Source organism: Planococcus citri, chromosome 5 (genome assembly GCF_950023065.1).
Source record: "Planococcus citri chromosome 5, ihPlaCitr1.1, whole genome shotgun sequence".
NCBI classification, from domain to species: Eukaryota; Metazoa; Arthropoda; class Insecta; order Hemiptera; family Pseudococcidae; genus Planococcus; species Planococcus citri.
In genome coordinates, this window is record NC_088681.1 from 329,469 (window position 1) to 355,689 (window position 26,221).

The window sequence follows — 26,221 nt, forward strand, 5'->3', positions numbered from 1 at the left end:
GGCAAACTGGTTATGCAATTTTATTAACACGATCTAGATCGCCGAAAAGTACAACATACCTATAATTACCTACATGCATCTATTTCACGTTGCCAACCTATATTTTCAATGAAAAACTTTCGTAGGGGTACTCGATATTTCTGGGCACTCTGTAGATAAGGTAAGTACTAGGTAGGTACTTAGGTAGTAGCCTAGGTAGATTACATGCATATTACATACATAGGTATAGATATTTTTAAAATTTTAGGTGATGGTGATGATTTCCGTCTAATTCGAGGTCACCGAGCCTGAATCCGGCCTCAGTTTTTCCTATCGATCGCTTCTTCCGCGAAAAATGTTTGTTTTGTTTCGAAAAAATGCGATTTTTTCACAAAAATATTTGATTAACAATATTCTATGAAAAATTTCGATTTTTATCAAACAATTTAAATTTTTTCGAGTGCGACGAGTCCTGATTGTGACTTGATTTGGATATTATTTATGTGCTCAGGGACCTCAAATTAGTCAAAGAACATAGTAAAAAATATATGTACTTTTCGAAAATAATTTTTCAACTTATTTCGTACTCAAAAATTATATCTGGCCCCGGAATTGAATTCGCAGCGCCGTGCTGAAAACACCCATAGCTCCAAATTTTGACTCGATCTGCTACTCAAAAGTTTTTCCCCAAAAAATGCGCAAACTTCCCTTCGCATTTTAAAAATTTTTTTGATTTCCAAAAAAAATCGAATATGAAAGGTCTTTTTCGAATACCTGCCTATTAATTGCCGCGGGCCGGTACTTGTTTCTTCGAGCACAATGAGCACATGGGTCTTTCTAAGAAACCACGCAGCGATCAGTCTCAATTTGGACGTAGGGATTTTTCGTGCTCAGCAACCTCGAATTATTAAACATTAGCCAACAAAGTACGTAGCTACGTACCTAGGCCTATTTAAAAATCCAATTATTGGAAAAACATTTCCGATTCAATTCGGAGCAAAAGTATTGGGAGTTTTGGAACAGACCGCTCGCTGTGTAGGTACATTCGAATATTTCTCTAGGTATAAAAAATAATGTTCTTTTGAAGAAAAAAAAAGAGAATGAAAACGAATTCATCGAAAACAAAGCAGGTTCTCGTTACAAAAGGAGAGCAGGCAATTTATTTGTTCAAATCGATTGTTAGTTACAACCTGTACAGACTTCGTGATTGGTATTTTCTCGTTTTTGTTATTATTACTCGTATTTTTCATACTCGACTGCAATTACAAAACATCTTGATTAGAATTCGTTGTTTTTCCCCTTTTACTACCATCTCATCGTCGTCGAAATGAAAGTTTTTTGCCCACCCATAATAGAAAGAATTGAATTGATACGTTTACGTACCTACCTATCGAGATTGCGTATAAATAGGAATGTACTCTGGAACAAGAACAAGTCTCTCCTTTTACTTACTGGCAGCTAGAATGAAAATTAAAGTCGTACTAACATATTTTTTCATATGGTTAACAATTTTTGGCTCAAGCTGGCAAGATGGATTCAATTTTTACAAAGGTAATTCGATTCATATTTTCATATTACATTACTAGTAATCTAATACGCCTATACCGCGCTTGTTCTCAGTTCTCATAAAGCTAAAGTATTCATCTGCCAAAATTTTAATCGCACGTCAAATAAGCAAGTGATAAATGCGCATTAAGTATATACCTACTATCAACTTCAACTACATAGATACCTACTGTTATTGATACATACGTACAGGGTGCCCAATAATATCGTGAACCCCAAAGAAAGTTTTTCATTAAAAATATGGGTTGGCAACGTGAAATAGAATGATACAATCATATGATTGGTGGAATGTTATCATCTCAGTCCGACAACCAATCATCGTGTGCTACTGCTATAATTATTACTCGTATCATTCACGGTGACCAACCGATACCTATTGGCTATTACCTACTCGTACCTACACCAAGCTACAGGATCCCTAGTCTAAGAGCATTTTAAGCGACAAAATATGGTAGGTTGATGATACGAGTATTAATCAATACGCGTTTTCGGTGCGGTGCATTGATAAATGGCTACGGCTCAACTATTGGAGCTCATAGTGAGGGAGGTGAGGCGCGAGAACAACCTCGAGTTTAATTGAAGTCGACAATTTATTCGACAGCAAAACCTCGTGAGAAAGGCGAATCCTGTTATACGTATTTCAAGAGTGATCCAGTCCCATCACCTAACTCCTTTTTGTCAGCATTATACTCGTATAGGTATTGGTCAAAACTATATAGGTACTTTGACACCTCACCGTGGTAGCTGGTAGTTTCGAATTCAATGAAATGGTCCCCTCTCGGAGAGATACCACGAAAATTGTACTCGTATACCTATTACCTACGTATCTTTCCAGTTCCATTGTTTTGAAAATTTTTAGTTTGGTACCCCTATAGTGGGTAAGATGGCTATTTATACTCGTACTACTACGCGTATAAATTATTGTTTTTTAAAATTTATTTTTCAGCATTGAACCGAACGCCAATGAACAGAGTGGAAAGGTTTTACAGAGATGGTGAGTTGCATAAATTATTATTGAACTATTACTTATTCGCGAATTCACACTCCGTGAGGAGCGCTAATTATTGTCTGTTATCAGCATCTGAAAAGGGGGAACTGTGTCATTGACCAATCAGATTACAATTCACAACACAAAAATTAATAATTTGGTGGCCAACAATTTTTTTCTTCACTCAAAGACATCAAATGACTCTTTTTGCTGATATACTATTTTCTCATTTTTGTTTAAAATACGTTTGCAAATGAGTTCTGGTACCAGAAATTCTCTCAATTGCTCAAATTTGAATCATTTAGTTAGTTGCAATTTGCAAATTTGAGTCGAAAAATATTCACAATATAAAAATGTCTTATCCACAATTTTGCACAGTTCCCCCTTTTCAGCATTTACGCAAAAATCCGCCAGATGTCAGCCACTTAGTGTGAATTCGCGAATATCCGATTGGCAAAAGCGAGAGGAATTGAACAACTGTCAACAGTCTCAACTGTCAAATTCACTCAGAGAAATGCCGTTGAATTGATTTCGTTCAGATACCCATTACCCGTAGCCCCATTAATTATTTAAAGTACCTAATACTTACCTACCTCATAACCGCAGTCAGGTCACCAATTAAATAATTACCTACATCAATGCCTTCTTCCAATCCGCAATCCGCCTTTAAAATTCATTTCACATAGTTATATACATATGTACCTACTACCTACCTACAGCGTACTCACAAGTCAGAAATATCGAGCAGGCACCTCGAGGCCCAAAGAAAGTTTTTTTTTTTTTTTTTTTTTTAAATTAAAAATCTTGGAAATGGATGCGCGTGAAAGGGTGCTCGATATTTTTTACGCACGCTGCACCATTTGCATCCAGCCAGTGGACCATAGCTACAGGTTTACGTAGGTACCTACTTAAATTTGACAGCTAAAAAAAAATCGGTTTTCTGTTGAACAGACGTGGACGCCGGTCGCCGGTCGCCGGTCGATAATTTACATAAATCTGTGTAGTTCAAATTGAATGTAGGTAACTCGCCAAAATATCAATAAGTATTTCGATTCTTAAATAGTAAAGTACCTGCCTATTGATTTAGTTCATAAAATCAAGTTTAATTGTACGTACGTAGCAAGAGTACGTAATGGTAATGGCAGGATAAATGTTATGTTTACAGGGATATCTTCCCGTTACAAAGTACCATTATCGAAACGATTATTTTACGACGGTAAGCCAATTTTTTTGCGCTAATAACGCACCTGGTATTATACGCACTCTTGGTTAATTAACGCAATTTTGCGAATGTGTGATTTCAAACTAAAACACAAAAATCAAGGTTTCAACGAATGGAAAAATACTAACGAAAAACGGAATCGTGACTTCATCGCTATTCTATTCAACTGGGACGCAGACATGAAATTTCAGTAAGTACATAGGTACATTTTACATTGGTAATGGTACATACAGGGTGCCCAGAAATATCGTCAACCACAAAGAAAGTTTTTCATTAAAAATATACGCGTAGGTTGGCAACGTGAAATAGATAATTATGTACATAGGTATGATTGGTGCAATGTTATCATCTCAGTCCAACAACCAATCATGAATCATCGTGTACTACTGCTATGAAATATTTGGAAGAAAACTTTGTTAACCTGTACAGTATTATTATTTATTGCCTACATTACTTTATACCTATCGTGCATGTTGACTGTTGAGGCTTGAGGCGTACAGCCGTACACGGCCGGTATATAATTATATTTGTACCTACACAGTAAAATCACCGGGTATGCGCGCGTTATGCAATAATTTCTGATGGCGGCACAGAGTGTCCCGTCAAGACGTAGGTAGTGCATTAGTACAATATACATAGACATACATATATTGTATTTGTATGTACCTTACACCTACTACTCCTACTACATATTTCATTTCTTTTCGCATTGTTCAGCGGGCCAAATAACGAAAACCCAGAAGATGAATGCGAAAAAATGGTAAATTCGATACCAGATTCGATATTCGTATGAATCAAGCGGATGACGCCGAAGAGTTTGCGAGATAGGTATCCGATTTAAACATATAGGTACGTAGGTATGTAGTCTATAAAAAAATAAAGTGATTTTTTTTTTACGCAAAAATGATGTATTTTTATTCAGCGACGTCAACTCTGAAAGTTTTCGATAAAATGTTCGCCTTGATTTATTCCATAATGCACTTGTCCATCTTTCATATAAGCCCAGGCCATTCTTTTAGAAGTAAACGCAACACCTATACTACCGTCTTTGCCTATAGTAATAGCTCCAGCAGTTTTACCAATTCGTTGCAGCATGCAATTCAACACCTTTTCAGAGGCTTCCTGCGCCGTATCACCTGAAAGTATTTTGCGCGATGAATAAATTGCGTAAAAATGCACACATTGTACCTTCTTTGGATCGGAAAACGTCCGCCCATATTCAAGTCTAGGCAGCGCTCGGGGAAAAAAAAGGACAAAATCCGTTACCGACGAATTATCGATATTGGTCGCCTATAGGCAAAATTTATCTGGGCATATATATTTGCCAACTTATTTTCAAAACCAAACGGGCAAATAGCTACATACCTATATGTAAGTATGTAGTATGTAGTATGTACGAATAATATAGGTAGTACAAAAAACAAAAATTCGTCAAATCTTGAATTTGTTTTTCTAAACAGTTGAATTTTCCAATTTTACAAATGGCACGTGACCTCTCCTATTCACAATGCAGGCAACTAAACACGTTAACGTTCTTTGGTGGTTCGAGTATAGTATCTTATCTAAACTTAAAAAGTATACATTTACATACCTACTTACGTATATGAAGGGATTGTAGACCACAATTTAAGATATGTATACTAACCCGATTCCATGGCGAGAAGGATGCGCTGGGCGACGTTGTATCTTAGAATAGCATCTCCAAAGCCGGTAGTAGACACGGCTCCAATAAGATTGTCAGCAGCACCGCCGCTACCTAAAATTTAAAAACACGTCATCAATCATCATTAAATTCCGTTTCATAATCTACCTATTCCTTTAATTACTAATAAGTTCCAATTATCCAATTGTTGAAAGATAACCTTATATGTAGATACCAATGACATCTGTTACACTACAAAGGCTACTTAATGATAGGTATCGAAATCGTACATTAATATAGTACATACGAGTATTTAGTGTCATTTCAAACCTGGAATCGGTGTGTCACCAACTCGCCCTCTCATTTTTCCCGTGATTCCGCCCGTAGAGGTACATGATACCGTACGTCCGGAAGAAGAAATTCCCACAGCACCTACGGTACCTCCGCTCCTGTTCGAGAAATTATATATTTTAATTACCTATAGCAATAGCGCGGGTAAAGTATGCACCGAGAAAAAAATAGGCTGCATGAAAAAGACGAATTTGAAAACTCAAAATGCAGCCCGAAAATTCGGTTCAAAAATTGAATTTTTCACGACGTTTTTTCACTAATTTGAGGTGGCTGAGCACCAAAATAACGTCCAAATTGCACCTCGCTTCGTAGTTTTTAATAAAATGAAAAATTTTCCAAAAAAAAAAAAAAAACACGACTTTTTGTTCAAGGAACAACCGACGCTTTAAATGGACGCCGGATTCGGGCTCGTTGACCTCAAATTTGTCAAAAAAAACACCCATTACTCGATTTTTTGAAAATTATATTTAAAAATTTTTTTAATGCAATCAGAGTTGACATATCGACGCGACGCGAGTAGGTAATCGTATGAAACTCAATATCAAATTTTTGAGGAATCGAGAATAGATCGCTGAAAAAAAATCTGATTTCTTCATGAACATAGCCGTAAGAAGCATATAATATAGTAAACCTTCGAAATCATATTAGCTTGCCTACTACGTTTGTTTGCGCAGACTAACTTTACATTCTGAGGATAAGGTATACCTAACCTACGATATCGTCTGTCTATATGTAATTGTCTATAGCCGTCTAGCGTGTTCAAGTTGATGTTACACTGTGAAAGCTATAAAAACAAACACACGTAGATTCTCATACACACCCAATTTCCATAGCAAACGGATTTGTTGCCTTCTCTTTGAAAGCTTGTAAGGCTTGCCAAGCATCGGGTGTATGGAGAGACGATTCTGAAGGAAAACTGCATTCTTCGGCGAACTGCTGAGCACCTTCACCCGATAATAATACGTGAGGAGTTTTTTCCATAACTTTTCTAGCAACAGCTATGGGATGCAATATATTCTTCAATCCAGTAACTGCGCCTGAGTACGATATCACGAAGAGAAAGTTGAGAGATCTCGTAGTTGACAGTTGATCGTATCAAGTAATTTACTTACCCGCTTCAAGATTTTCTCCGTCCACTACTAATGCTTCGAGTTCGATCTCTCCATCTCGTGTCAACACCGAACCATATCCTGAAAATGCGATGATCGGAAATCAAACGATGATTAAAAAATTTAGTCTATGCCAGGTACTCTTTTCATTATATGTGACGCGGCATACGAAAAGGTTATAGTTACCCCGACCAAAAAAACCAAAAAGATGAATTTTTTTTAATTTGCTATTTTTATGTAAAATTGAACGTAGAATACGATAAAACTATCGCCAGTTCGATATCTTGACGTTTAACCTGAAAAATGGCTCTGAAGCGAGGTAGCTCCAAGAAAAACCTTTTCAATACACGTTGAAATATTGCTGATGAAAATACTTTTTGAAAAATGAGAAAAAACGCTTCAAAAACTTTGAAACGCGTTTTTCTCAAAAACTAAGTTTTTGCTCGGGTTAGTCGGGGTAACCTTTTCGTATGCCGCGTCACATATAGGAAGACAACAAATTCTAGAACCTGCGTTGAAGTTTGGATCGAGCTCCATGTATTCTACCGCAGCTTGGGTGGCATCTAGTATATCTTTTGTTGTAGCGTAATTTTCGTAACCAATTCTGAGAGCTTTACGAATACCGTCCAATTTTCCCGGTACTCGCGAATCAGGAATGTCGCCGGCTCCTCCGTGAACCAAAAGCAGGGGAACTGACATCGCCACTAGTTCTATCGATACAAACAAAAAAACATAAATTGAATAAATGTAATTTATAGCGCACACGTAATGAATACGGTGAATTCGTACGACTGTCTAAGTACCTATCTATGTACAAACACTTGATACTTTACTTACACTCTCGTCCGATCATTCGCGTTATCTTCGAGTAGGTAAATACAACGTTTGATACGGATTCAAATTGTACATAGTTGATAAGAACATGTTTCCATTTACACGCATGCAAATAACGAATGTAAGTAGGTACATAAAGTACAATTCGGGTCTAATGAGATTTTTTATCCACGAATTATGAGGTAGCAAAGGCGTTTAGGCGTTTAAAATTGCTTACCTCCTTTATATTACGCGTTGAATAAGATACTTTTCAAGCCGGCGAGATTGAATTCTGGCTGTAAACCACGATTTTTCAATTTTTTTGTTATTGGCTCTTGTTTACTTATAACATTTTCGTGGCCGTTTATAATTTCTTCAAAAGTGCTTGCTTACAACCATACAAACCTTTTTACAAAAGCCGCATCATGGAGCCACGATTATTGTATTGTCATAATAGGATTTATTTAACATGAATTTGTAATATCATCTACGTGATGATAAGAGGTGAAAAGTTGGAAAAATTCTGCGGTTCACTCGCGTTCACGCTACGAAAACTAGAATAAGAAAGGTATTCATCATTGTAAATAACTATGAATTCTTGACACGGGCGGAATTATTTCGAAGAAAAAATTGTGTGAAATCTTCCTCCTATTTCGCATCAAAAATACACGCTTATTTTATTTCATCAATAATAAATAATCTGCCAAGCAGTACAAAGTACAACTAAAATAGATTGAAAAAACACAAAAATTAAGAAACATACTCGTATATTCCTCGTTAAACACAAAATACGTATAAAAAATTAAGAATTAGAAATGAACCGTCCTTTTTTCATAGCTTTCTTAACTTTTTTCTTTTTCATTTCTTGTCTCCGCTTCGTCAGATTATCTGATCGCTTTTTTTGACGTTCTTCTTTCTGTTTCTCTACATTAGAAATTCGTTCTTTCCATTTTTTTTCGCTAGCTTTTTTCTGCGCCTTTTTCTTGGCTAACGATTTTTTCAATAATAAAGGATCATCTTTGACTTTGATACCTTCTGCTTTATTGAACACGTTTTTCCAAACCCTTTCTTCTTTAATTTCTGCAGCTTTCTCTGTTTCGCCCATTTCTTCCAATTTCTTGATATAACCTTGTTCTTTCTCCAGTTTTTCCAAAATTAATTTCTTATTACTACTTTGTTTCGATAATGCTTCACTTTCATTCGCGTTAGAAGTTGCTCCGAGAAAATCAAATTTACTAAATACCACATTTCCTTCGCTATTGAAAACTGGCTTGGGCGGTTTCAGGTCATTCTTTCGATCAACAGTTTCGGATTTTATATCCTTTTGCTCGCAGGAAACGGGATTCCTTTTCACTTTATTTTCATATACCTTCTTCTTTTTTTTCAGTTTACTTTGCAATCTGTTCTTCAGTTTTTTACCTTTGTACGTGTATTTTTGTTCTGAAAATAGACACAATTCATCACAACACAAGATACTTACGATACAAATTGAAACAAATGAAATTTTCGCTACCTTTTAACGCTGATAACCGCTCGTTTAGTTCAACTAACGTCTTCGCACGATCAATGTCTTTTGCCGTTCCAACCAGTTTAACTAAATATTGAACAAAATAATTTACTTACATTACATGAGGAAATATAAAAAGATTTCATATAGGTATTAACGATCGTTTACCTCTCTTTGAATTATTTTCATTTTCCGAATCTGTAATGAAAACAAAATTAGAATTGAACCGAAACAACAATCAGAACAGTGGGATATTTTTACTTTACCTGAAGATTCTGCTTCTTGGCAAGGCAAATCAACGTTCGTTAAAAGATCAGAAATGAAGCGAAATTCCTTCAGGTATTGTTGCTTCACAACATGTGAACGATTATTTTTACTTAAAATTTTTACAGTCATTCTTCTACGTTTCGACCACACATGGGTAATGAATGGGTAATATAAGAATGAATAATTATTCAAATAATGTACAGTAAAAAATTAAAAATTCTAGAATCTAGACGATGAAAAAAATATATAAAAATGACCACATTGCACTCCGAAACTTATCAATCGCAATTTTGATTACGATAATGATCAAGAACACAGATGTGTATAGACCTTTCTGAAGAGGATGACGAAAATCTACACTCTCTCTAATGATCTGGACCTAACGATGGCTCCGGCTTGCAGAGGGCGCTAGTTGTAAGATGTGATACTACCGTACACCGTACAAGGCACGACGGCACGACGCACGAGCGTGTGATGAAAGGAGATCGATTTTGTGAGATTTAAAAAAACTTTAAGGGCAATAAGGGCATTTTTTTGAAATGTATAATTTAAGCACATTGTGTGCATGTAAAAGAACCTTTAAACTAAATTCGCACCTGAAACCTGAATAATTGAAATCACTAGAAAAGATTTTAAAAAGCAATTTCGTAAAAAAAAGAAATTTTTGCTTCCAAATTTTTATGAAAATGTCTAAAAATTGAAAAAACGTCCATAAGGGAATACTAAATAGGGACAAAAAATTTTAAAACCTTAAATCAATTCCAAATTAATTATGAAGAACACAAATTCGAAGAACAGAAACACCAGTTCTGTTTTCTTTTACGACACGTACGGTTCGCATACTATTCAGTCTTTACCATCGAATTCCACACCGCCGCCGTGCCACCGAGAATTTTCAAGGTATCTTTCGACGCATATAAAAAATAAAAAAAAACCATTCATTACGTCCATGGTTCATCTTCCATCTTATTCACCCAATCGACACAAGCTGACGCAGACCATTGTGGAATAAAAACAATAAATTTCATTCAGGAAAAAATTAAAATTGACTCAATCTTGAACTTGGAATTCATAGTGCTCAAAAAAGTTTAATTTAAATCGGAATTTTCAATTCTTGGGGAAAATTATAACCTATTTTAATCAACAGGTAGTCTGACACTTTTTTCAAGAAACCTAAAAAAAATCGACTCAATTTTGAGCTCAAAATTCTTCAAAAACGCTACAAAACATTTTCGTTTGAATATTTGAGCAATTTCCATTTTGATCAGTCACACGAGCTCGTGAACTTTTCTCAAAAATCCCTCAAATTAATTGTCTAATTTTGAGCTCAGAGTTCTTCAAAAATGCTCAAGAAACATTTTCGTTAGGATATCTGAATTCTAGCGAAATTTTTGAGTGCTTGAAATCCCAAAATATCATGACAATTTTCAGGTATAAAACTCTTCTAAAATGCTCCAAGAATATTTCCGTTGAAATATTTGAATTTATTGCAAAATTATAACTCATTTTGATCTTAACACTTTTTCAAAAATCCTAAAAAATCGTATAATATAATTTTGGCCTCGAAAACATTTTTGTTGAATTCGAATTCCACACGAAATTTTCACCCATTTCGATTTTAATAAGTCGCGAGCCCGCGAGGTCACTTTTGAAAAACTCCACATCGGGTTCTTCCATCTTATTCATCCAACCGACCAAACAATAAAACCACGAAATTCCATTTAGAAAAAAAATATATTTACAAAATATTATCCGATGTCATCATCGTACATGCACGTACGTTCAAATACATACAAATATCCGATAAGTTTTGCAAAAGAGAGAAAAAAAACAATGGTATTTTATAGATGAATTAAAAACGTTGACCTTCAGGATACGCGAATAATTCTACTTTAATACAAAACATAATATTATCATGAAATTGAAATACAGAAACGAAATTCAATCAATCAAATCGAACCGATCTTTCAAAATTTCACATAATTTTACTCAAATATAAATTTAGATACTTTGATTTTTCGTTAATAATGTTTTTAAGTACGAATCGCGACAAAAAAAAAACACCAAAAAAACCGAAAAAAAAGGTCAATCGTCGTTAATCCTTACGTTTCTTCTTATACGTGTGATTTTTAACCCTATAGTCCTTTTTGTTGTAATACGAAGACAGCTTCGAGACCGGACTACCGTTACTGTAGTATTTCTTGGTATAGATAGGACTTAGATCATACTTCTTGCTCGATATAGGACTGGTATCTCGACTATTGGCGTATTTCTTGCTTCTCCTCACCGGAGGACTATCGGTGCTGGTGTATTTTTTACTCCTCTTCACCGACGGACTATCGCCGGTCGTGTATTTCTTACTGCTGCGCACCGGAGGACTGTCGCTGCTGGCGTATTTTCGTCGGTCTCGACTACGTTCGCGGTCTCGATCGCCGCTGCTGTGTACCGGACTAGAAGCGTATTTCTTGCTGGTCAGAGGCGGCGAGCTGTTGTTGGTACTGGTGTATTTTCTACTCACCGGACTGCTGCTGTTCAAGTACTTTTTACTTACAGGACTAATATCACGATGCTTCTTTGTCGACGGACTACTCGACGAGTACTTCTTGCTTATTGGACTAATATCACGTTTCCGGTCGTTCGGACTATCGTATTTTCTGCAAAATTAAACAAAAACACAAATCGTTAGTTGAATAATATTACAAGAAAGAACTCTTTTAGTTGTTTTTTCGAAATCAAATTTGTTTTAAAAAAAAAGAACAGGTGAGAGAATTTTTTGAAATTTTTTCATTTAAAAACGTAAATATTATTCGAAGTAACTTTAACCCGTTGATTTTATTCACCATTTTGAGAGAGAAAAAAAGCAATAGAATTTGGAGAAACGACAGTTCAAAAGTTGAGCAACGATTGAATTATTCTGTTACAATCCGCAAGAATTCCCTTTTCGATTAGTTAAAAATTGCGATACCAATTCAGAATTTTGACCCTTTTTTAACGTATGTATTACCACAATGCAAAAATATAAAAATTCAAACGCAACACACTTACGAAGTAGGCACAACTAAAAATAAACCAAAAAAATATAATAAAAAGCCAACACCAAGAGGAAGAGTGCTGAACAACCTCAAGAGCAAAAATTGAAAAAAAAGCTCGCTACATGAGCAAGGCTCTCCAGAGCTGAAGCATAGAGACGAAGGTGAATGATCCCTCCACCCCCCTCTCACCTATCGAAAATCTACAATTTTTCAAATTAAACATGCTGATTCAATATTCAGGTCGTTCAAAAAAATTAAAGGAAAGGGAAGTCAACGATTTTTCTTCTTTCAGCTCGAAAAATTGGCAAAAAATCGACGACCTTCCACCATGAGCAATTTTTGGACGACTCGACTTGAAATCAGCCTATGGCTCGAACGAGCTCTTAAACTATATGAAAAATAATTTTAAAAATTACGCGGAATGGATAAAAATCGTATTGGAAATTTGTATGTACCATTCTTATAATTCAGGCAAATTATCTTCAGCCATCAGATAATAAATTCTAGTGAAATTCAAAGTTGAAAAAAGAAAATCATTTCACATCTAAGGAAGCTTCAACTAAGCCGAGTCATTCGAGTGAAAAAATTCTCATCTGCTCAATTTCAGGCTGTCCTGGGGAAGGGGAGGGGGGAGCACAGAATACCAAATGTTGGAGCACACTCATTTTAGAGTCAATCAAACCCAAAAAAACATGACACTTGAATCAAATTCAGATTCCAAAATTTTCAATGGGATACATTGTGGAAAATCAATAACAAGTATTCGAGAATTTCGTAATAAGTACAGAGGGGAAAAATGGAGAGATAATTTGCCTGCATTATGAAATAGGTACTTATTTTTTTGCTTACTAAACTTAAAAATTTTAGGGACCACTCACCTCCTATTACACTTATTTTAGGCGAAACTATAGAATTTTTTCCAATAATTATAACTAGTTGAACGAGGTTTCGATGAACTCTCTTCCTCTGAAGTAGAACTGTCGGCTCTGTAATCACGAACTCTTTTCGATCTGCAATGGGAAACTTTCAATTTACTAATTACAGTCGACGATAACGACGAGTGATCGACGTACGCTGCTTTTTCAGGTTGTACCCAATAATATAAAATTTTAATTTTTCTAATTAATTCGCGAAATAGAAAAAAAAAGTTATATACGTACGACGTTAAATTAAGAAAAGAACAATACAGAAGCATAATTATTACAATAATGCAGAACCCACGGTTTTTTTTGTTTTTTTAAATGTCAAACTTTTTGCAGGGTGTCCGATTTTTGTTATTTTTTTAAAAAAAAGGTAGAAAGCGACGTTTTTTGATGAAAATAATTTTTTCACTCGAATAATTTTAAAATTTATTAAACGAGAAATTCTGTCTAACAAATTACCATTGACAGGTACATTTTGTAATGAAGAAAATATTATACAAGACATTTGACAGATGAATAAATTCAATATTTATTCAACGAGAAGTTCGTTCTCTGACGAACTGTCATTATCAGGTACATGAATTTTTCAATGAAGAACATATACCAAAACATTTTACAGACGAATAACTTTGAAAACCGTCGAAAGAGGAGAGAAATTAGGTCTCACGACGAGCATTAATTATCCAAGAATTATGATAAACAAACGAAAAGTTGAGAAAATTGAATTCAAACGATTCAGATTCGTAAAGAAAACACATCCTACGTATTAAAACAAAAATTCTGCGCAAAATTTTCAAATAAGAGGAAAGGAAGGCAAATTTTTTCAAAGTGGAACCGCATTAGTAGTACAAACTGACGAAGGATTACTCCCAAACTGCAGTAAAAAATTTCAATTTTCTAATATCCTGATATCATTTCAACTTGGACACCCCGATTTTATTTTCCAAATACAAAATAGGCACAATTCCCCGAAAATTGACGCATCAATTTACCTGCTATATTTTTTGGATTTTTTCTTTGGCGATGGGCTTCTGCCTCTCGATCTCGATCTGCTTCGTCGTTTTCCCAAGTGATTCGTTGTGGTAGTGGTGGTTGTAGTAGTGGTAATAATCCTGCAATAAGATGAAAAAATTCCATAGTAATTCTAAGCGCATTTAGGGTGAAAAGTTTCATTCAAACGAACGCTTACTTGGTAGGAGCAGGAGGCGACGGTGATGTTTTTAACGGAACTGTTATCGAAGAAGTACTATTCGGCGTATTGCTACCGGAGACGACGGCGTTATTGTTACGAATTTTATCCTTCTTCTCTTTCTCTTCTTTGTACTTATCCCTTAGTAATTTCACTCTGCCTTCAAGGACATCTGGATCAATCTGCGAACAAAACAAAAATAAAAATAAACCAAACACGTCTTCAACACCATCTAATATCGAAAAAGAAATACTCGTTGAAATCCAACTCACTTTTTCCCTACTATATAAATTCACTATACGCCTGCATACGTCGATAATATCTTCTTCTTTGACGCCGAATATCACAAACCAAGACGGACTTTTAGGTAACGGGATCCTTAATACTCTAGCACTCAAGTAAATGCACGCGCAGGCCACCGTTTCCGGCGAATATCGTAGAAAGACTTCGGTACGCAACGAATCGTTCATGTAGTTCCAGGCTTTCTGCATCAACAGCTTGTTTTCGGCGAAGTTCAAGATTTGAAGATACATCACAATCAGCTGTAACAGAACACAAAACAGACGCGAACGTCTACATTATAAAAACGCCCATCGCCGACGTATACGTACGTACCTAAAGACAACCCTTCACCAAAAAACAACAAATTATCAACGTCACAATCGAACTTTTCTCAACCTTTTACCTTTTTTTTTTATTTTTGCATTAGCACAAACCTATCGATGAGTATTTTAATCTAATCGAGTACATATAAATTCGCCCAGAAAGAGAAATCGAATAGAAAAATTAACCGAGACCGTAACAATATGAATTATTAAAGACACGCCGGAGTTTTTGGGTTATTACGATTGTTTTGAAATCCGTCATCTCAGCTTATCAATCTCTCCAGACATCTATGAAGTATATTTCGGTATTCTTTACGGATCCTGGGACGTGTTTGTCGATGTGTTATTCAGCAATACGAAGAATCGAGGATCATATCCGATCAATGTATACTTTTCAACGTCCGTAGATATTCCAATTTCATGAAATGGTGAAATCCATGGTTCTGCAAAGTGACAGCCAGCTTTCATTCAGCATCCAAAATGAAGGAAATGTACGTTTCCCTAGGAAAGTTTGCTCTCGAAATTCCATCCGCCACAAAGGTGCAATTATTGTACTAAAACAGCATCCGAATATAAAAAAAAATCATCGTAGTAATGGTGCAAGTTAATTCAGTACAGAAGATTTAATGCAAAATGATTCCACATGGCCAAAGAATATAGGGGTAATTCGAGCTAGTTGAGCAGAAAAAAGGTGTTCTCGAAACGATAACTTTTTCCCAAAATTATCAACTCCGAAGGCTGATTTGAACACATGATTTGGAGAAAAATTTCTAAAAATGATACAGACTTCGCGTTGAAATTGTCAACAAAACAAACCAAGAATTCAGGCGAAATTCCGACGTCTACAAATGTCAACTGTGGTTGAAAACAGTAAAGAATTTCGATACGAATTCTGAACCTCAATAAACAAAAATCCGGGGTGAAATTAGTGGGCCATGAATCAAACACAGAACGAACTGATACGAAATATTCAACAAATCAGAAGATAACAACGATGAAAAACAGTACCCAAATGAAACTAGAACAAAACAACAATTTTTCCGCCAACGATGATCAAAAACTTCGAAACAAAATCCACCAAATACGAGCATACTTTCGATCGATTTCCAGGATCGTTTCTAAAATCATCCAATTCCGACAGATATGTCCATTGCTGCTTCGATCGAGAATCTTGATCGACGAATCCTCAAGCTCCGGTACTCCTTGAAGAGGGAACTATGATTCATTTCGTCTATAAAATAAAATTCACGATATAATCATTAAGATATTCTCTTCACTTCTCTGTTCCAGTTTTATCATATCAACGATTCTGCTCCCATTTCGTTCAAAAGCTATTTCGTTTTCGCTGACAGATTGTGACTAGGTTCACTCGAAAATATACTTCGGTGTCGGATTTCCACGCAGTCTTCGAATTTCGAAACATTCGCAATAATCGCGTTTCTTAGGTAATACTTACAAAAATAATAACAACTAATTTACCCTTCTGTTAAATACATAAAAAAACAAACGAGATTAGCGTTACCTCGTCATCATACGTACATTTTTCGAACCGGTTGTCGTCGATCCACAAACGACAGCGTATATTTTATCAATAGTCATTTATTACCTGAACAACTTGCATCTTTCTTGTGTGTCTCGTCCGTCGATTTCGAGCGTCTACGTGCGAGAGCGAGCGCGTTTAACGAGGTTGGCTCGAATGAATGCCAATCGAAATTTATGTCCTTTCTTGCCATTCGCGCGACAACGATTGCCAATCAATTTAACACAGATAGACGTTTAAGTCCATTCGCACCTTACTGAGGCAAAGTTACGCAATAATAAAAACTACTCGATTGCATACAAAAAAAAATATAAGAGGTGTTGGGGTAGTTTTTTTTTTGTTCAAATTCTTTTGAAAAAAAGAATAAAAACAAAAAATTAAATAAAACCTAGCATAATATATCGTTAAAATAAAGCGAAATTATAATTTAAAAAAATCATTCCTCTATTAACCTCAAAATGAATAATAAAAATCCATTGATAAAAAGACTTACTTATATTACGCGCGATCAAATTCCATTGTTCTAATTAATCTCTTTATTTTAATAAAAAGAGCACCTTTTGAGAGATATTTTTTAAAGAAAATAAAGTTCAGATTCATTATCTTAAATTGAAACGGCAGTGGGTTGCTTTACTTCGTAATTTTAATGAAAAATTCAAATCAATAATATCTAAGCTTATTCGATCATTAATTATTATAACTTTTATTTATTTTTTTTTTTAAACTAAATTTTTCAATATCATCAATAGGTTTGTGCTTATTGCAAAATTTTCTCATTATTTTGCAACTATTAAAATTCAGTTAAAATTAGTGCTGCCAAAATACCGATAAAAAATTCGCATTCACGATATTTTCAAGGATATGTAAACTTTCGTTTCGATTAATTGGCTTTAAAAAGAGGCTAATCTTTTTCTTATGCGTTAAAAATATCGATAGCATAAATTATCGATATTCAAGCATCATTACGAAAAAATCGACGTAAAAGAAACGAATGATTTTTCAAACGTCACCGAATACACAATCAACATGACCAAAAACAAAAAAAAACATTTCACATCATTTCAAATACGTCAATTTTGGAAACAAATTCAATTAAAAATAGAAAAGACGATTGTAACAGGAGATAAAAATCAAGATTTAAATAAATGAAAGAGTGCTTTGAAATCCAAATAAAAGGATACATACCTTATGAGGATGTTTGACATGTACGCAGAAGCCGAGTTCCTTAAGAATTCGTCTTTCCGCTCGAATCACATCTTCTTTAAGCTTAATGTAGGCCTCGTCCAAAATTAAAGGTGCGATTGGTCTGTAAATCATATAAGAAAAACACACCATGGTTAGGCCTAAAATAAATACTCGCGAATTCGTTCGATTTCATAAGCCTAACAGCTGGTATTGTATTGATTTGAACAGTTACACGACTTCGCTTATGATAAAATTATCAATACAGAACGTATAACGTACAAGAGCGGTAATCCGTACCTAAAATTCACAAAAATAATTTAAAAATAAACGAATAACGAGGAGAAAGTACCATAAAAACCTGAGTATAAAACGTAAACATCTAAATACTTACGGTATCCATGAACGACATTATCAACGTTATGTCTGAACAATGGAAGATTCCGGCGACAAATACTCGATCAATGGTACTCGACGTTTCTAAAATTCAACCACCCGATTTAATTATACTGGGTTATTTAAATAGAAAAACAACGTCAACGTAGTGGAAAAACCCACGACGAACTACGTAACGGATGAGAAAAAATCCTTCGAAAATATGACGTAATAATTTCGTCGGGCTAAATTTGCTTGGCCTACGATACACACGTAATTATGTACTACGTAAGTAGACGAGAAAACCATCGAACTGGCGAATAATAGGGAATTACAGAAAATTCTTTAGTTTCACGGATGTCATGCAATCTTGAGTGTCTGACTCGTTACCACATGATTTCGGAAGATCGATCCACTCCAACCAAGGACCTATTGAAAGTAGCCGAGTTGGCTGGCTGTGGAAAGCATCTGCGAAATCCAAGTGAAAATGTCTTGAGCAAAATATATTATTTTTTAATACACTACACGTTAAACTGGGCTTCGTATTTGTAATACCTAAGCGAAGCCGATAGTTTAACTGTGTGCAACATCAATACAATACCAGAATTATTAAAGCTTACATGATAACAAAATATTACACTGAATTGACTACACTAGCTGAAAATTTTTTTCTCTTTCGTAAAGCTTTGGAAATAATTACGAATTCAACTTACTTTTGACATCGAACTTGTCGTATGTGGTGAAACACATTTATCACATCGCGAACTCTTCTAGGCGCTTCTTCGATTTTAGACGCTAGATATACGCATCCCATAGCAGTGACATCCATGGGATGACGAACGAAACTTCGACAATAGTAAAATCTTTGGAATAGAACTTGACCGGTAGCCATCGCAACCTTCAAAAATAACACGAAATAAATAAATTACAAAACGATATGAACACGCGAAGCAATTAAAATATCATAATATGAGTAACGTCAACAATGTATACCTGAGGTAATTTCAATAATATTCCAGCAGTCTGAATCAACTCGCATCCTATCACTCTCAAATCGAATTCTGTTTCTGGATCTAGACCGTCGTTCACTGAGGGCGATTTTTCCAATTTCTCGGGCGACAGAAGACAATTTTCTAACGATAATATAACTTTACCGTATACAGGTGTCGTTTTGGCATCCGCTGCAATGGTTGGATTAACACTTTCGTTCTTTTGTGAACCCATCACGTAAAGTACTGTTACACAACTCGAAAGATATTATTAACGTATAACAAATGCTAGAACACCATTATCTTTTCACTAAAACATTTTAATTATTAAATCTTCCGAACAAAACTAATAACTATTATTGCGAAAATGACCAAACAGTGAATAATAAGAGAGACAGACACAATTTATAAAATAAAATGGTGGCTTGAAATGATTTGACAAACAACGCAAATTTTCTTTTTGAATGCGGGATGTGTAACAAATCACAATATTAGATGGCCTAAATGATTCTTTTCTTTTTCTGACGCATTTGCGCATACGCACGCATGCAAAAATTTTGTTGAACGACATGAACGAAATGAACGGCTGTTACGAACCCTGCGTGCAAAAAGAATAATCGCACAAACAACATGCTGCGTCCTTGAAACGTGACGATAGAGTGCGCACGCGGCGCGCTGTTCCACAAACAAGCAAACCAAACTGAAGAACAGGCGTTGTAGAGGGCGCAGTAACGCCAAAATGGCCACCAATCAAGTAACGGAACTGTAACGGAAAGATGAGAACGGAACAAGAACGCTAAAAAACGAAACGCAACAGTTGGGTTGGGTTGATGACTGTTGAAATTTGAATGATAAAAAACAACAACAAACAATTTGGAGAATTTGAAATAATTTGAATTGGGCGTGAAAAAGGCATTGGTGAAAACTGAAATGTACGATTTGGTCAAATCCATCAGATTACTTCGCATTACTGCCGTACCAGAATCTTAATGAGTTTTTCTTCCTTCCAATTGATAGCATTTTTTTCCACTTCGGTTTATGTAAAGCCATCATGAGTGTAGCATTGTTGAGCATAGTACTTCTCTCTATGATATATGAAAGTAAGAATATAGATTATTTGTTCTTCATTATTTGCTAGTCTGTTTTTTTCGATGACTATCATGTGGTAACTCTCAATTCCAGGCTCTGCCGTTATAAATTGCTATCAATGTGTCAGTACTGACTTGCATAATCCATTTCAATGTAACGAATACATGGAGGATTCAGATTTGAGACCCACACCATGTGATTCCGTTTATAATGCCGCTTACTGCATTAAACAAACTGGAAGGTTCGAAGGTAAAGTTTTCTTGAATTTCGAAATTTTTTAGCTGTAACTTCTCGCACGAATCACATTTTTCGAATACGTCTTTCTCATTTCATTTCTATGTCCTGAAATTGTTCGAATGCTATACGTTAAATTCAAGTTATTAAAGGTTTCCGTAATATTTTCCTCCTAGTTACGCGTCCAACATCTGTCTCAAGGTTGATTGTTCACTGAGCACTATTTTTGAAGTTAATTAATGCATCGTGTGATTCCATTCTAGTGTGATTGAATTTTGTTTTTGTTTCACAGGTGGCTTAGGTACGAAAAGATACTGTTCTTCGTTAGATCTGGGGAATTATTGTAATTATATTAAACAACCCGGAGACGATTTGGAATATCGGTCTTGCGTGTACACCTGCGATACCGATGGATGCAATAATTCTAATGCACTGATGGCCAGTTCGAGCTGCATTATGCTAACTTTAGCATACTATATTTTACTGTAAAGTGAATTTTCCCATCATCTGCGATTCAATGAGTGTATGTTTCCATTTACAAAGACTGCGAACACGTACCGTACGTTTTAATTATCTCACTTTTGTACCGATCTGTTTTTTATTCTACATAATTCATTATGTATTCTTTTGCGTTATTTATGCTGTGACATTCGTATTACTTTCGAACATTTTCAACCTTACCGTTTTTTAATTTACGTAATACACACTCGTAATCTCATCATTACACCTCTGTCGCTAGATGCAAAATGTACGTCATTATGAGCGACCTACGTCGGGTCAAACACGTACATAATGAGCGTATTATATCCCTAGTGTTATGTGGCAACGCCGCGAAACTCGTCATTACGTTCGCGTTACGTTTGGACATAATTTAACAAATTTAACCGGTGAAGTTTGGTCACTCATAGACGCACATTTTTTGCATCTAAACAACAGAAGTGTAATAATGGTGAGGTTACGAGTGTTCATTATGTAAAGCACCTTACACTACACGATTAATAAAGTGTGTAATTATGAACTCGTGCAAAGTTACAGCGCTCGTCTTCGACTCGCGCAGTAACTTTGCACTCGTTCATAATCACCCACTTTATTAATCTAGTAATGTAATGTACTATTATTGTTGCGTAAATATTTCAACCACCTGTAATCGATGTTTTTTCTATTTTTAAGAAGATTGATTTTAGATGAGAGTATCATATTGATTCATATTTCGTAATCTTAAGAACCTATCTGGTGTTATGTAGCTAGGCGTGGATCTAAACTTATCTACACAGTATTTTCCCTGCCAATTTCAAATATTATTCAATCGTTCTTAATAAGTATCTTTGTTATGCTGTGGCATGAATCCGTCCAAATATTTTAATTATGGTACCTAATTATCGAATGTCTAATGCGCTGATCGCTAGTTCGAGGTGCGTTTATTTTACTGTAATCTGAATTTTCTGATAATCTGCAATTCTATTACCCAGATGCGAATGTTGCCGAAATTTTAATTACTTTTCCTTCGCGCCGATGTGTTTTGTATTATTTATTTTTTCTTAATGTCTTATGTATGCCGAGATGTTCATCCGTTTCAACATTTCCGACCTTCACTCTTGAAAATTTGCATCAATCTAAATCTTCCCACCATGCGTAATGCGTATGTATTTATTTTTTTAATGCTTCGTAGGATTATAAACTGATTTAATATTAAGTACATATGACCTGATCAACAGTATTGTCCCTATCAATCTCAAGTATTATTTATCATGTGACTTGTGTCCGTCCAATTATTTTAATTATTGAATAAATATTTTTGTATTTTTACATTCAAAAATAATTTCTTCGTTTATACGTACGAGTATAACGAAAATGGGCGAAAGACATGCATAGTAAAGTACACAAAGTGCAATTTGAGAGGTTGAGCTAGGCGTGAAATTTAATATTGAACCAAAGTGTTCGAAGTATATACATATATGGTCAATTTTTCATCCTGAATCTTGAATGTGAAATTTTGTTTGAATAAAATACAACCCCGCAGTAGTACTTGAACTATTGGTTTCTCAAACAGCACCAAAAAACTTGCACCCGCTGAAAACCTATAAAGTTGAAATTTGAGATTGAAACGCAGAAAGTTGGGTCCATTTAGTTCATCAAGAATATCAGTCATAAAAATACATGAACTAACCGTAACCTAAATTAAAAAAAAAAATACTCGTAGTTATTAGTTGACTGGGTACCCTGTTCCAAATGCTTTTCTAAATACTCGTACAATGAAAGAATTAAATCCACTCAAATTTCACAACACCGATTAAGTACGAGCAGAAGACATCAAAATAATGTATTTATTAAAACGAAAACATTCTAATCGAGATGTAGAATAATACTCCTGCGTACTCGTGTAATTCAAAATGCTGCGGTATTACAGCGCAGGAGTTCACTTGAAATTTCTAATACGACACGCGACATTTATTTAAAATTATTTACGAAACAAAACATATGGAGAATATAATATTACGTTCGACGACAGAATTAGACATTTTACAGCACAATAAATCATCTTTCGTTACACGAGAAAAATAAAATTATCAACTTTTCCTACACCACTCCAAATCGATATGTTGGGCAATGATTTTCAATTCCAAATTTCAGAGGCAGAGTACGTGATTTCATTACACCAAACACCTCGAAGCTCCATTCGTGAAATACGATTAATCACAATCTTTACTTTCATTGGATTTATTGCGTTCTAATCGTTGACGACTGAATTTTCCCATTCCGGGTCTGTATATTTCAAGAGCAGGACGATCCTGAAAGTTGAATGTTTCATTATTTTCAAGTACCGCTTATTTTCTAAAAACAAATTCATATTACCTAATAGCAATAATAAATACCTTGTTTTTTATTCTTCTTTCAGCTCGAGGATCATTCTCTTTTATTTCTTTTCTGGTATCCTTAGATTTGGAACCTTCAATTTCGGAAGTACTTCCAGAGTGGTTATCATTATCTTTACTAGAACTGCGACTCATCCTTTCTGGTTTTGAAGCGTTATTAATTTCTCTATCATTCGACTCGCTTTTTTTTACGGGCTTATCGGTTTTCACCTCCAAATTTAAAGCGCTGTCTCCTGTTTTTGAAACGTGTTTCTTATCGTATTCTTTATGATTTTTCCTATCTTTATAATCGGCATGTTCGTATTTTTTAGATTTACCATCGTAATGTTTCGAATTTTTTTCCTCGTAGTATTCCTTACTTTTACCGAACTTATTACTTACAAACGCGTTTTTTTGATAAGAACTGTGACTTTTACTTTTGTAATCGTCGTAGTAATAATTACCGCTTTTACTCGATTTGTTGTATTTTCCGTCGTAATCGTATCCGCCAACAAATTCGCGTTTCTTGACACCGTAAAAATGTTTTTTGTCTTCTTTATCGCGAGAATGATAATGGGATTTCCGATCTTCTTCGTGATGAGATTTTTTATCTTCGAGACTTTTCTTGTTAAATTCGCCATCTTTATAATTGGCACGAGCTTGGGTTTTCACCAAATCGTTGTCCTCCGGACTTTTTTCGCATTCATTTTCAGATTTTTCGGTGGTGACGCTTTTACTGTTCTCTTTATTGTCGTCAACTTTGGAACATTTTTCATCCAATTTTCGCCGAGCCAAATCTCGTTGACGCTCTTCTTGATAGCTTTTCCCGCGTACTCTGATGAAATATAGAAGAAAATTTATTGAAGAAGAAAAAAATAAAATGACGAAATGAAGAAAAAAACAAAAAGTATTAATTATTCTCGATATTCACCTACTGCCCGAAGACGTTAATTCTTCGAAAATCTTACCATCTTGAGTTTTCTTTTCTTCTTTAGATTTTTCGACAATTTTTGCCTGAAATTGTTCAAAAAGATTACGCGATTGGATAGTACTAAATACAAATTCAACTAGGGATATGGTTATTGCGATCAAAAGAATAAAGGCGTAAACCAAGAAATTGACTTCGCAACATTTTCAGATATGCGCGCCTTTCATGGTTACTGGGTGATCATTCATAACTAATCGATGCGACTGAAAAAACAGATTTTTTCAACATCGTCTCTGTTCCAAAGGATCAATCTATCTAAATGGATCTACATAGAGCCGTAATTATTAACGATCATAATTTGATCAAATAACTTACTTTTACAGCTTCTTTTTCTTTTTTTATTCTTCTGTTTTCCTCTTTGAACTTCTTTCTTTCAGTGTCACGCCTACGACGTTCTTCTTTTTTTTCTTCTTTGTATTTGATATACTCATTTTTTCGGGATGTTAAAAATTCGATTAGCGGAGTAGTGGTAACTTTTTCTTCGTTATCATCTGAGGAATCATTTCCATTATTAAGGCACACCTCCCAAAATACTACTCAACATGCAATCTGAATAGTAATTACTATTTAGCTAACCATTTGCTAAATCAAAATAATGTTCAGTTATTTGAGAAGTTTTATGATCCTGAATTTCCGATTCCAATTGTTGAACGAATTCCATGTAATCTGAATCTTCTTCAATAGTTCCACACAAAGAATCTGATCTTCGATTTCCTCGGTTTTTAGGAATTCTTTGAAATGGCGCGTATTCCACAACAGCTGGGTATTCTTGTCCTATAGTGGCAATATGATTTAATACATTACGTTTACGACAGAACTTCGTCGTTTTTTCAAATTCTGAACAGATGAATATATTTACCAGTGTCATCGATAAAAACATAGTCGTCAAATTTTTGCGTAAATGAATATACATCATGGACATTGATGAAATTGATGTAAGCTCGGGAAAAACTTTGATCCCCAAAGCTTGGATTTTCGTCTTGGACGTAATAAAAGTAATCATGTTCAAACAATGGAGATGTGAACTCCAAAAATGAATTTTCGGTTACATTCGGTGGCAATTTACGAATGACAACCTAAAAGTAAACGATCATTGAAATATTTCTTAAAACTGACGATGATTACAGAAATTACATCAAATACTCGTAATTAAAAGTCGAACATGAAAAAAGTTATACCTTGGTCGGTTGTTTATCTTCTTTCCCTTTCCTCTTGGAAAGATCATTTTTTCCAACCGAAGCTTCCTTCGATTTCATCGTCTCAGGACCTGCGCCGACAAAATATGTTTTACTAAGCCTATCTATGCTCAGAACAGTCAAAAAAAGCTAATAGAAAAATAACGCATCTTACCCTCTACCATTTTGATATAGAATACTCCGATTTAATTTTATCTTGAAATTCAAGAAGCTACACAAGATGTCCCACTAATGGTAAAAGCAAACTGGACAAGCGAATTTTAAATTTTTCGATTAGTATTTTTTCAAATTTCAAACAACTTGAAAGGATTAAAATTAATTCGTTATCAAATAAATTATTTTATTTCACTTTTGCATCAAAAAAAAAATAAATAAAGTCAGTGACGCTCGACCACAGACCCCGACCCGTACCCAAACAATCAGCCATCCTTATCACAGTTTTGGACTTGTAAAAATTCATGTTGTTGATCGTTGATCCAATCGCAAGCAATAAATAAGATGAGTTCTGAGTAATTTTTATTAAATTCAATCATTGAATCGTAAGAAAAGATCGAAAGAAAGAAAAAACGAAGAAAAATCCTAT

General features: G+C 34.9%; 6 protein-coding genes across 9 annotated transcripts; 2 read left to right on the forward strand and 4 right to left on the reverse strand.

Moving 5' to 3' along the window:
- Positions 1-1,387: 1,387 nt before the first annotated feature.
- On the forward strand, positions 1,388-4,659 carry LOC135847600 (uncharacterized). 2 transcript variants are annotated; one of them, XM_065367210.1, is made up of 5 exons: positions 1,394-1,530; positions 2,492-2,539; positions 3,699-3,749; positions 3,858-3,945; positions 4,473-4,659. In XM_065367210.1, the coding sequence occupies exons 1-5, from the start codon at positions 1,443-1,445 to the stop codon at positions 4,546-4,548; spliced, it is 351 nt and encodes a 116-aa protein (XP_065223282.1). In that variant the 5' UTR covers positions 1,394-1,442; the 3' UTR covers positions 4,549-4,659. The 2 variants fall into 2 exon arrangements, with proteins under 2 accessions (XP_065223283.1, XP_065223282.1); XM_065367211.1 differs by lacking the exon at positions 2,492-2,539 and having other exon boundaries at positions 1,388-1,530.
- Positions 4,660-4,674: 15 nt separating this feature from the next.
- On the reverse strand, positions 4,675-8,269 carry LOC135847596 (probable isoaspartyl peptidase/L-asparaginase GA20639). Of its 3 annotated transcripts, none has more exons than XM_065367204.1 (7): positions 7,909-8,269; positions 7,367-7,567; positions 6,861-6,938; positions 6,569-6,785; positions 5,728-5,846; positions 5,401-5,511; positions 4,675-4,891 (listed from the first exon to the last, which is right to left on the reverse strand). In XM_065367204.1, exons 2-7 carry the CDS (start codon positions 7,554-7,556, stop codon positions 4,683-4,685), a joined length of 924 nt encoding a protein of 307 aa, XP_065223276.1. In that variant the 5' UTR covers positions 7,557-7,567; positions 7,909-8,269; the 3' UTR covers positions 4,675-4,682. The 3 variants fall into 3 exon arrangements, with proteins under 3 accessions (XP_065223276.1, XP_065223275.1, XP_065223277.1); XM_065367203.1 differs by lacking the exon at positions 7,909-8,269 and adding an exon at positions 7,695-7,887; XM_065367205.1 differs by lacking the exon at positions 7,909-8,269 and adding an exon at positions 7,661-7,679.
- A 151-nt stretch (positions 8,270-8,420) lies between these two features.
- Surf6 (Surfeit locus protein 6) lies at positions 8,421-9,800 on the reverse strand. The gene is made up of 4 exons (XM_065367206.1): positions 9,444-9,800; positions 9,346-9,375; positions 9,184-9,264; positions 8,421-9,110 (listed from the first exon to the last, which is right to left on the reverse strand). Exons 1-4 carry the CDS (start codon positions 9,571-9,573, stop codon positions 8,473-8,475), a joined length of 879 nt encoding a protein of 292 aa, XP_065223278.1. The 5' UTR covers positions 9,574-9,800; the 3' UTR covers positions 8,421-8,472.
- Positions 9,801-11,159: 1,359 nt separating this feature from the next.
- On the reverse strand, positions 11,160-19,705 carry LOC135847584 (cyclin-L2-like). The gene is made up of 7 exons (XM_065367180.1): positions 19,284-19,705; positions 19,004-19,188; positions 17,919-18,039; positions 14,861-15,130; positions 14,589-14,770; positions 14,392-14,511; positions 11,160-12,098 (listed from the first exon to the last, which is right to left on the reverse strand). The coding sequence occupies exons 1-7, from the start codon at positions 19,512-19,514 to the stop codon at positions 11,540-11,542; spliced, it is 1,668 nt and encodes a 555-aa protein (XP_065223252.1). The 5' UTR covers positions 19,515-19,705; the 3' UTR covers positions 11,160-11,539.
- A 409-nt stretch (positions 19,706-20,114) lies between these two features.
- Positions 20,115-22,408, forward strand: bou (boudin). The gene is made up of 3 exons (XM_065367212.1): positions 20,115-20,379; positions 20,462-20,617; positions 20,895-22,408. The coding sequence occupies exons 1-3, from the start codon at positions 20,331-20,333 to the stop codon at positions 21,089-21,091; spliced, it is 402 nt and encodes a 133-aa protein (XP_065223284.1). The 5' UTR covers positions 20,115-20,330; the 3' UTR covers positions 21,092-22,408.
- A 500-nt stretch (positions 22,409-22,908) lies between these two features.
- Positions 22,909-26,221, reverse strand: Upf3. Its single transcript, XM_065367179.1, has 8 exons — positions 25,793-26,221; positions 25,621-25,709; positions 25,302-25,518; positions 25,019-25,216; positions 24,758-24,933; positions 24,386-24,468; positions 23,476-24,289; positions 22,909-23,391 (listed from the first exon to the last, which is right to left on the reverse strand). The coding sequence occupies exons 1-8, from the start codon at positions 25,800-25,802 to the stop codon at positions 23,293-23,295; spliced, it is 1,686 nt and encodes a 561-aa protein (XP_065223251.1). The 5' UTR covers positions 25,803-26,221; the 3' UTR covers positions 22,909-23,292.

Bases quoted from the DNA above. Each gene is read 5' to 3' on its own strand.
- LOC135847584 (XM_065367180.1), bottom strand. From the start codon at position 19,514: ATGGGTTCACAAAAGAACGAAAGTGTTAATCCAACCATTGCAGCGGAT. The intron at 15,131-17,918 runs GTATGTATCCTT...GTTCTGTTACAG, and splicing joins ATGTCAAACATCCTCATAAG to CTGATTGTGATGTATCTTCA. The intron at 14,512-14,588 runs GTAAGCGTTCGT...ATCTTATTGCAG, and splicing joins TCGCCTCCTGCTCCTACCAA to GATTATTACCACTACTACAA.
- Surf6 (XM_065367206.1), bottom strand. From the start codon at position 9,573: ATGACTGTAAAAATTTTAAGTAAAAATAATCGTTCACATGTTGTGAAG. The intron at 9,376-9,443 runs GTAAAGTAAAAA...TTTTCATTACAG, and splicing joins CCAAGAAGCAGAATCTTCAG to ATTCGGAAAATGAAAATAAT. The intron at 9,265-9,345 runs GTAAACGATCGT...TTCAATATTTAG, and splicing joins TGAAAATAATTCAAAGAGAG to TTAAACTGGTTGGAACGGCA.
- Upf3 (XM_065367179.1), bottom strand. The intron at 25,519-25,620 runs GTATAACTTTTT...GTTTACTTTTAG, and splicing joins AAGATAAACAACCGACCAAG to GTTGTCATTCGTAAATTGCC. The intron at 24,469-24,757 runs GTAAGTTATTTG...GAACAATTTCAG, and splicing joins AAGAAAAAGAAGCTGTAAAA to GCAAAAATTGTCGAAAAATC.
- bou (XM_065367212.1), top strand. From the start codon at position 20,331: ATGAGTGTAGCATTGTTGAGCATAGTACTTCTCTCTATGATATATGAA. The intron at 20,380-20,461 runs GTAAGAATATAG...TCTCAATTCCAG, and splicing joins TCTCTCTATGATATATGAAA to GCTCTGCCGTTATAAATTGC. The intron at 20,618-20,894 runs GTAAAGTTTTCT...TTTGTTTCACAG, and splicing joins ACAAACTGGAAGGTTCGAAG to GTGGCTTAGGTACGAAAAGA.
- LOC135847600 (XM_065367211.1), top strand. From the start codon at position 1,392: ATGTACTCTGGAACAAGAACAAGTCTCTCCTTTTACTTACTGGCAGCT. The intron at 3,750-3,857 runs GTAAGCCAATTT...ACAAAAATCAAG, and splicing joins GAAACGATTATTTTACGACG to GTTTCAACGAATGGAAAAAT. The intron at 3,946-4,472 runs GTAAGTACATAG...CGCATTGTTCAG, and splicing joins GACGCAGACATGAAATTTCA to CGGGCCAAATAACGAAAACC.
- LOC135847596 (XM_065367204.1), bottom strand. From the start codon at position 7,556: ATGTCAGTTCCCCTGCTTTTGGTTCACGGAGGAGCCGGCGACATTCCT. The intron at 5,512-5,727 runs GTTTGAAATGAC...TTTAAATTTTAG, and splicing joins TGGTGACACACCGATTCCAG to GTAGCGGCGGTGCTGCTGAC. The intron at 4,892-5,400 runs GTTAGTATACAT...AAATACTTTCAG, and splicing joins CCTTCTCGCCATGGAATCGG to GTGATACGGCGCAGGAAGCC.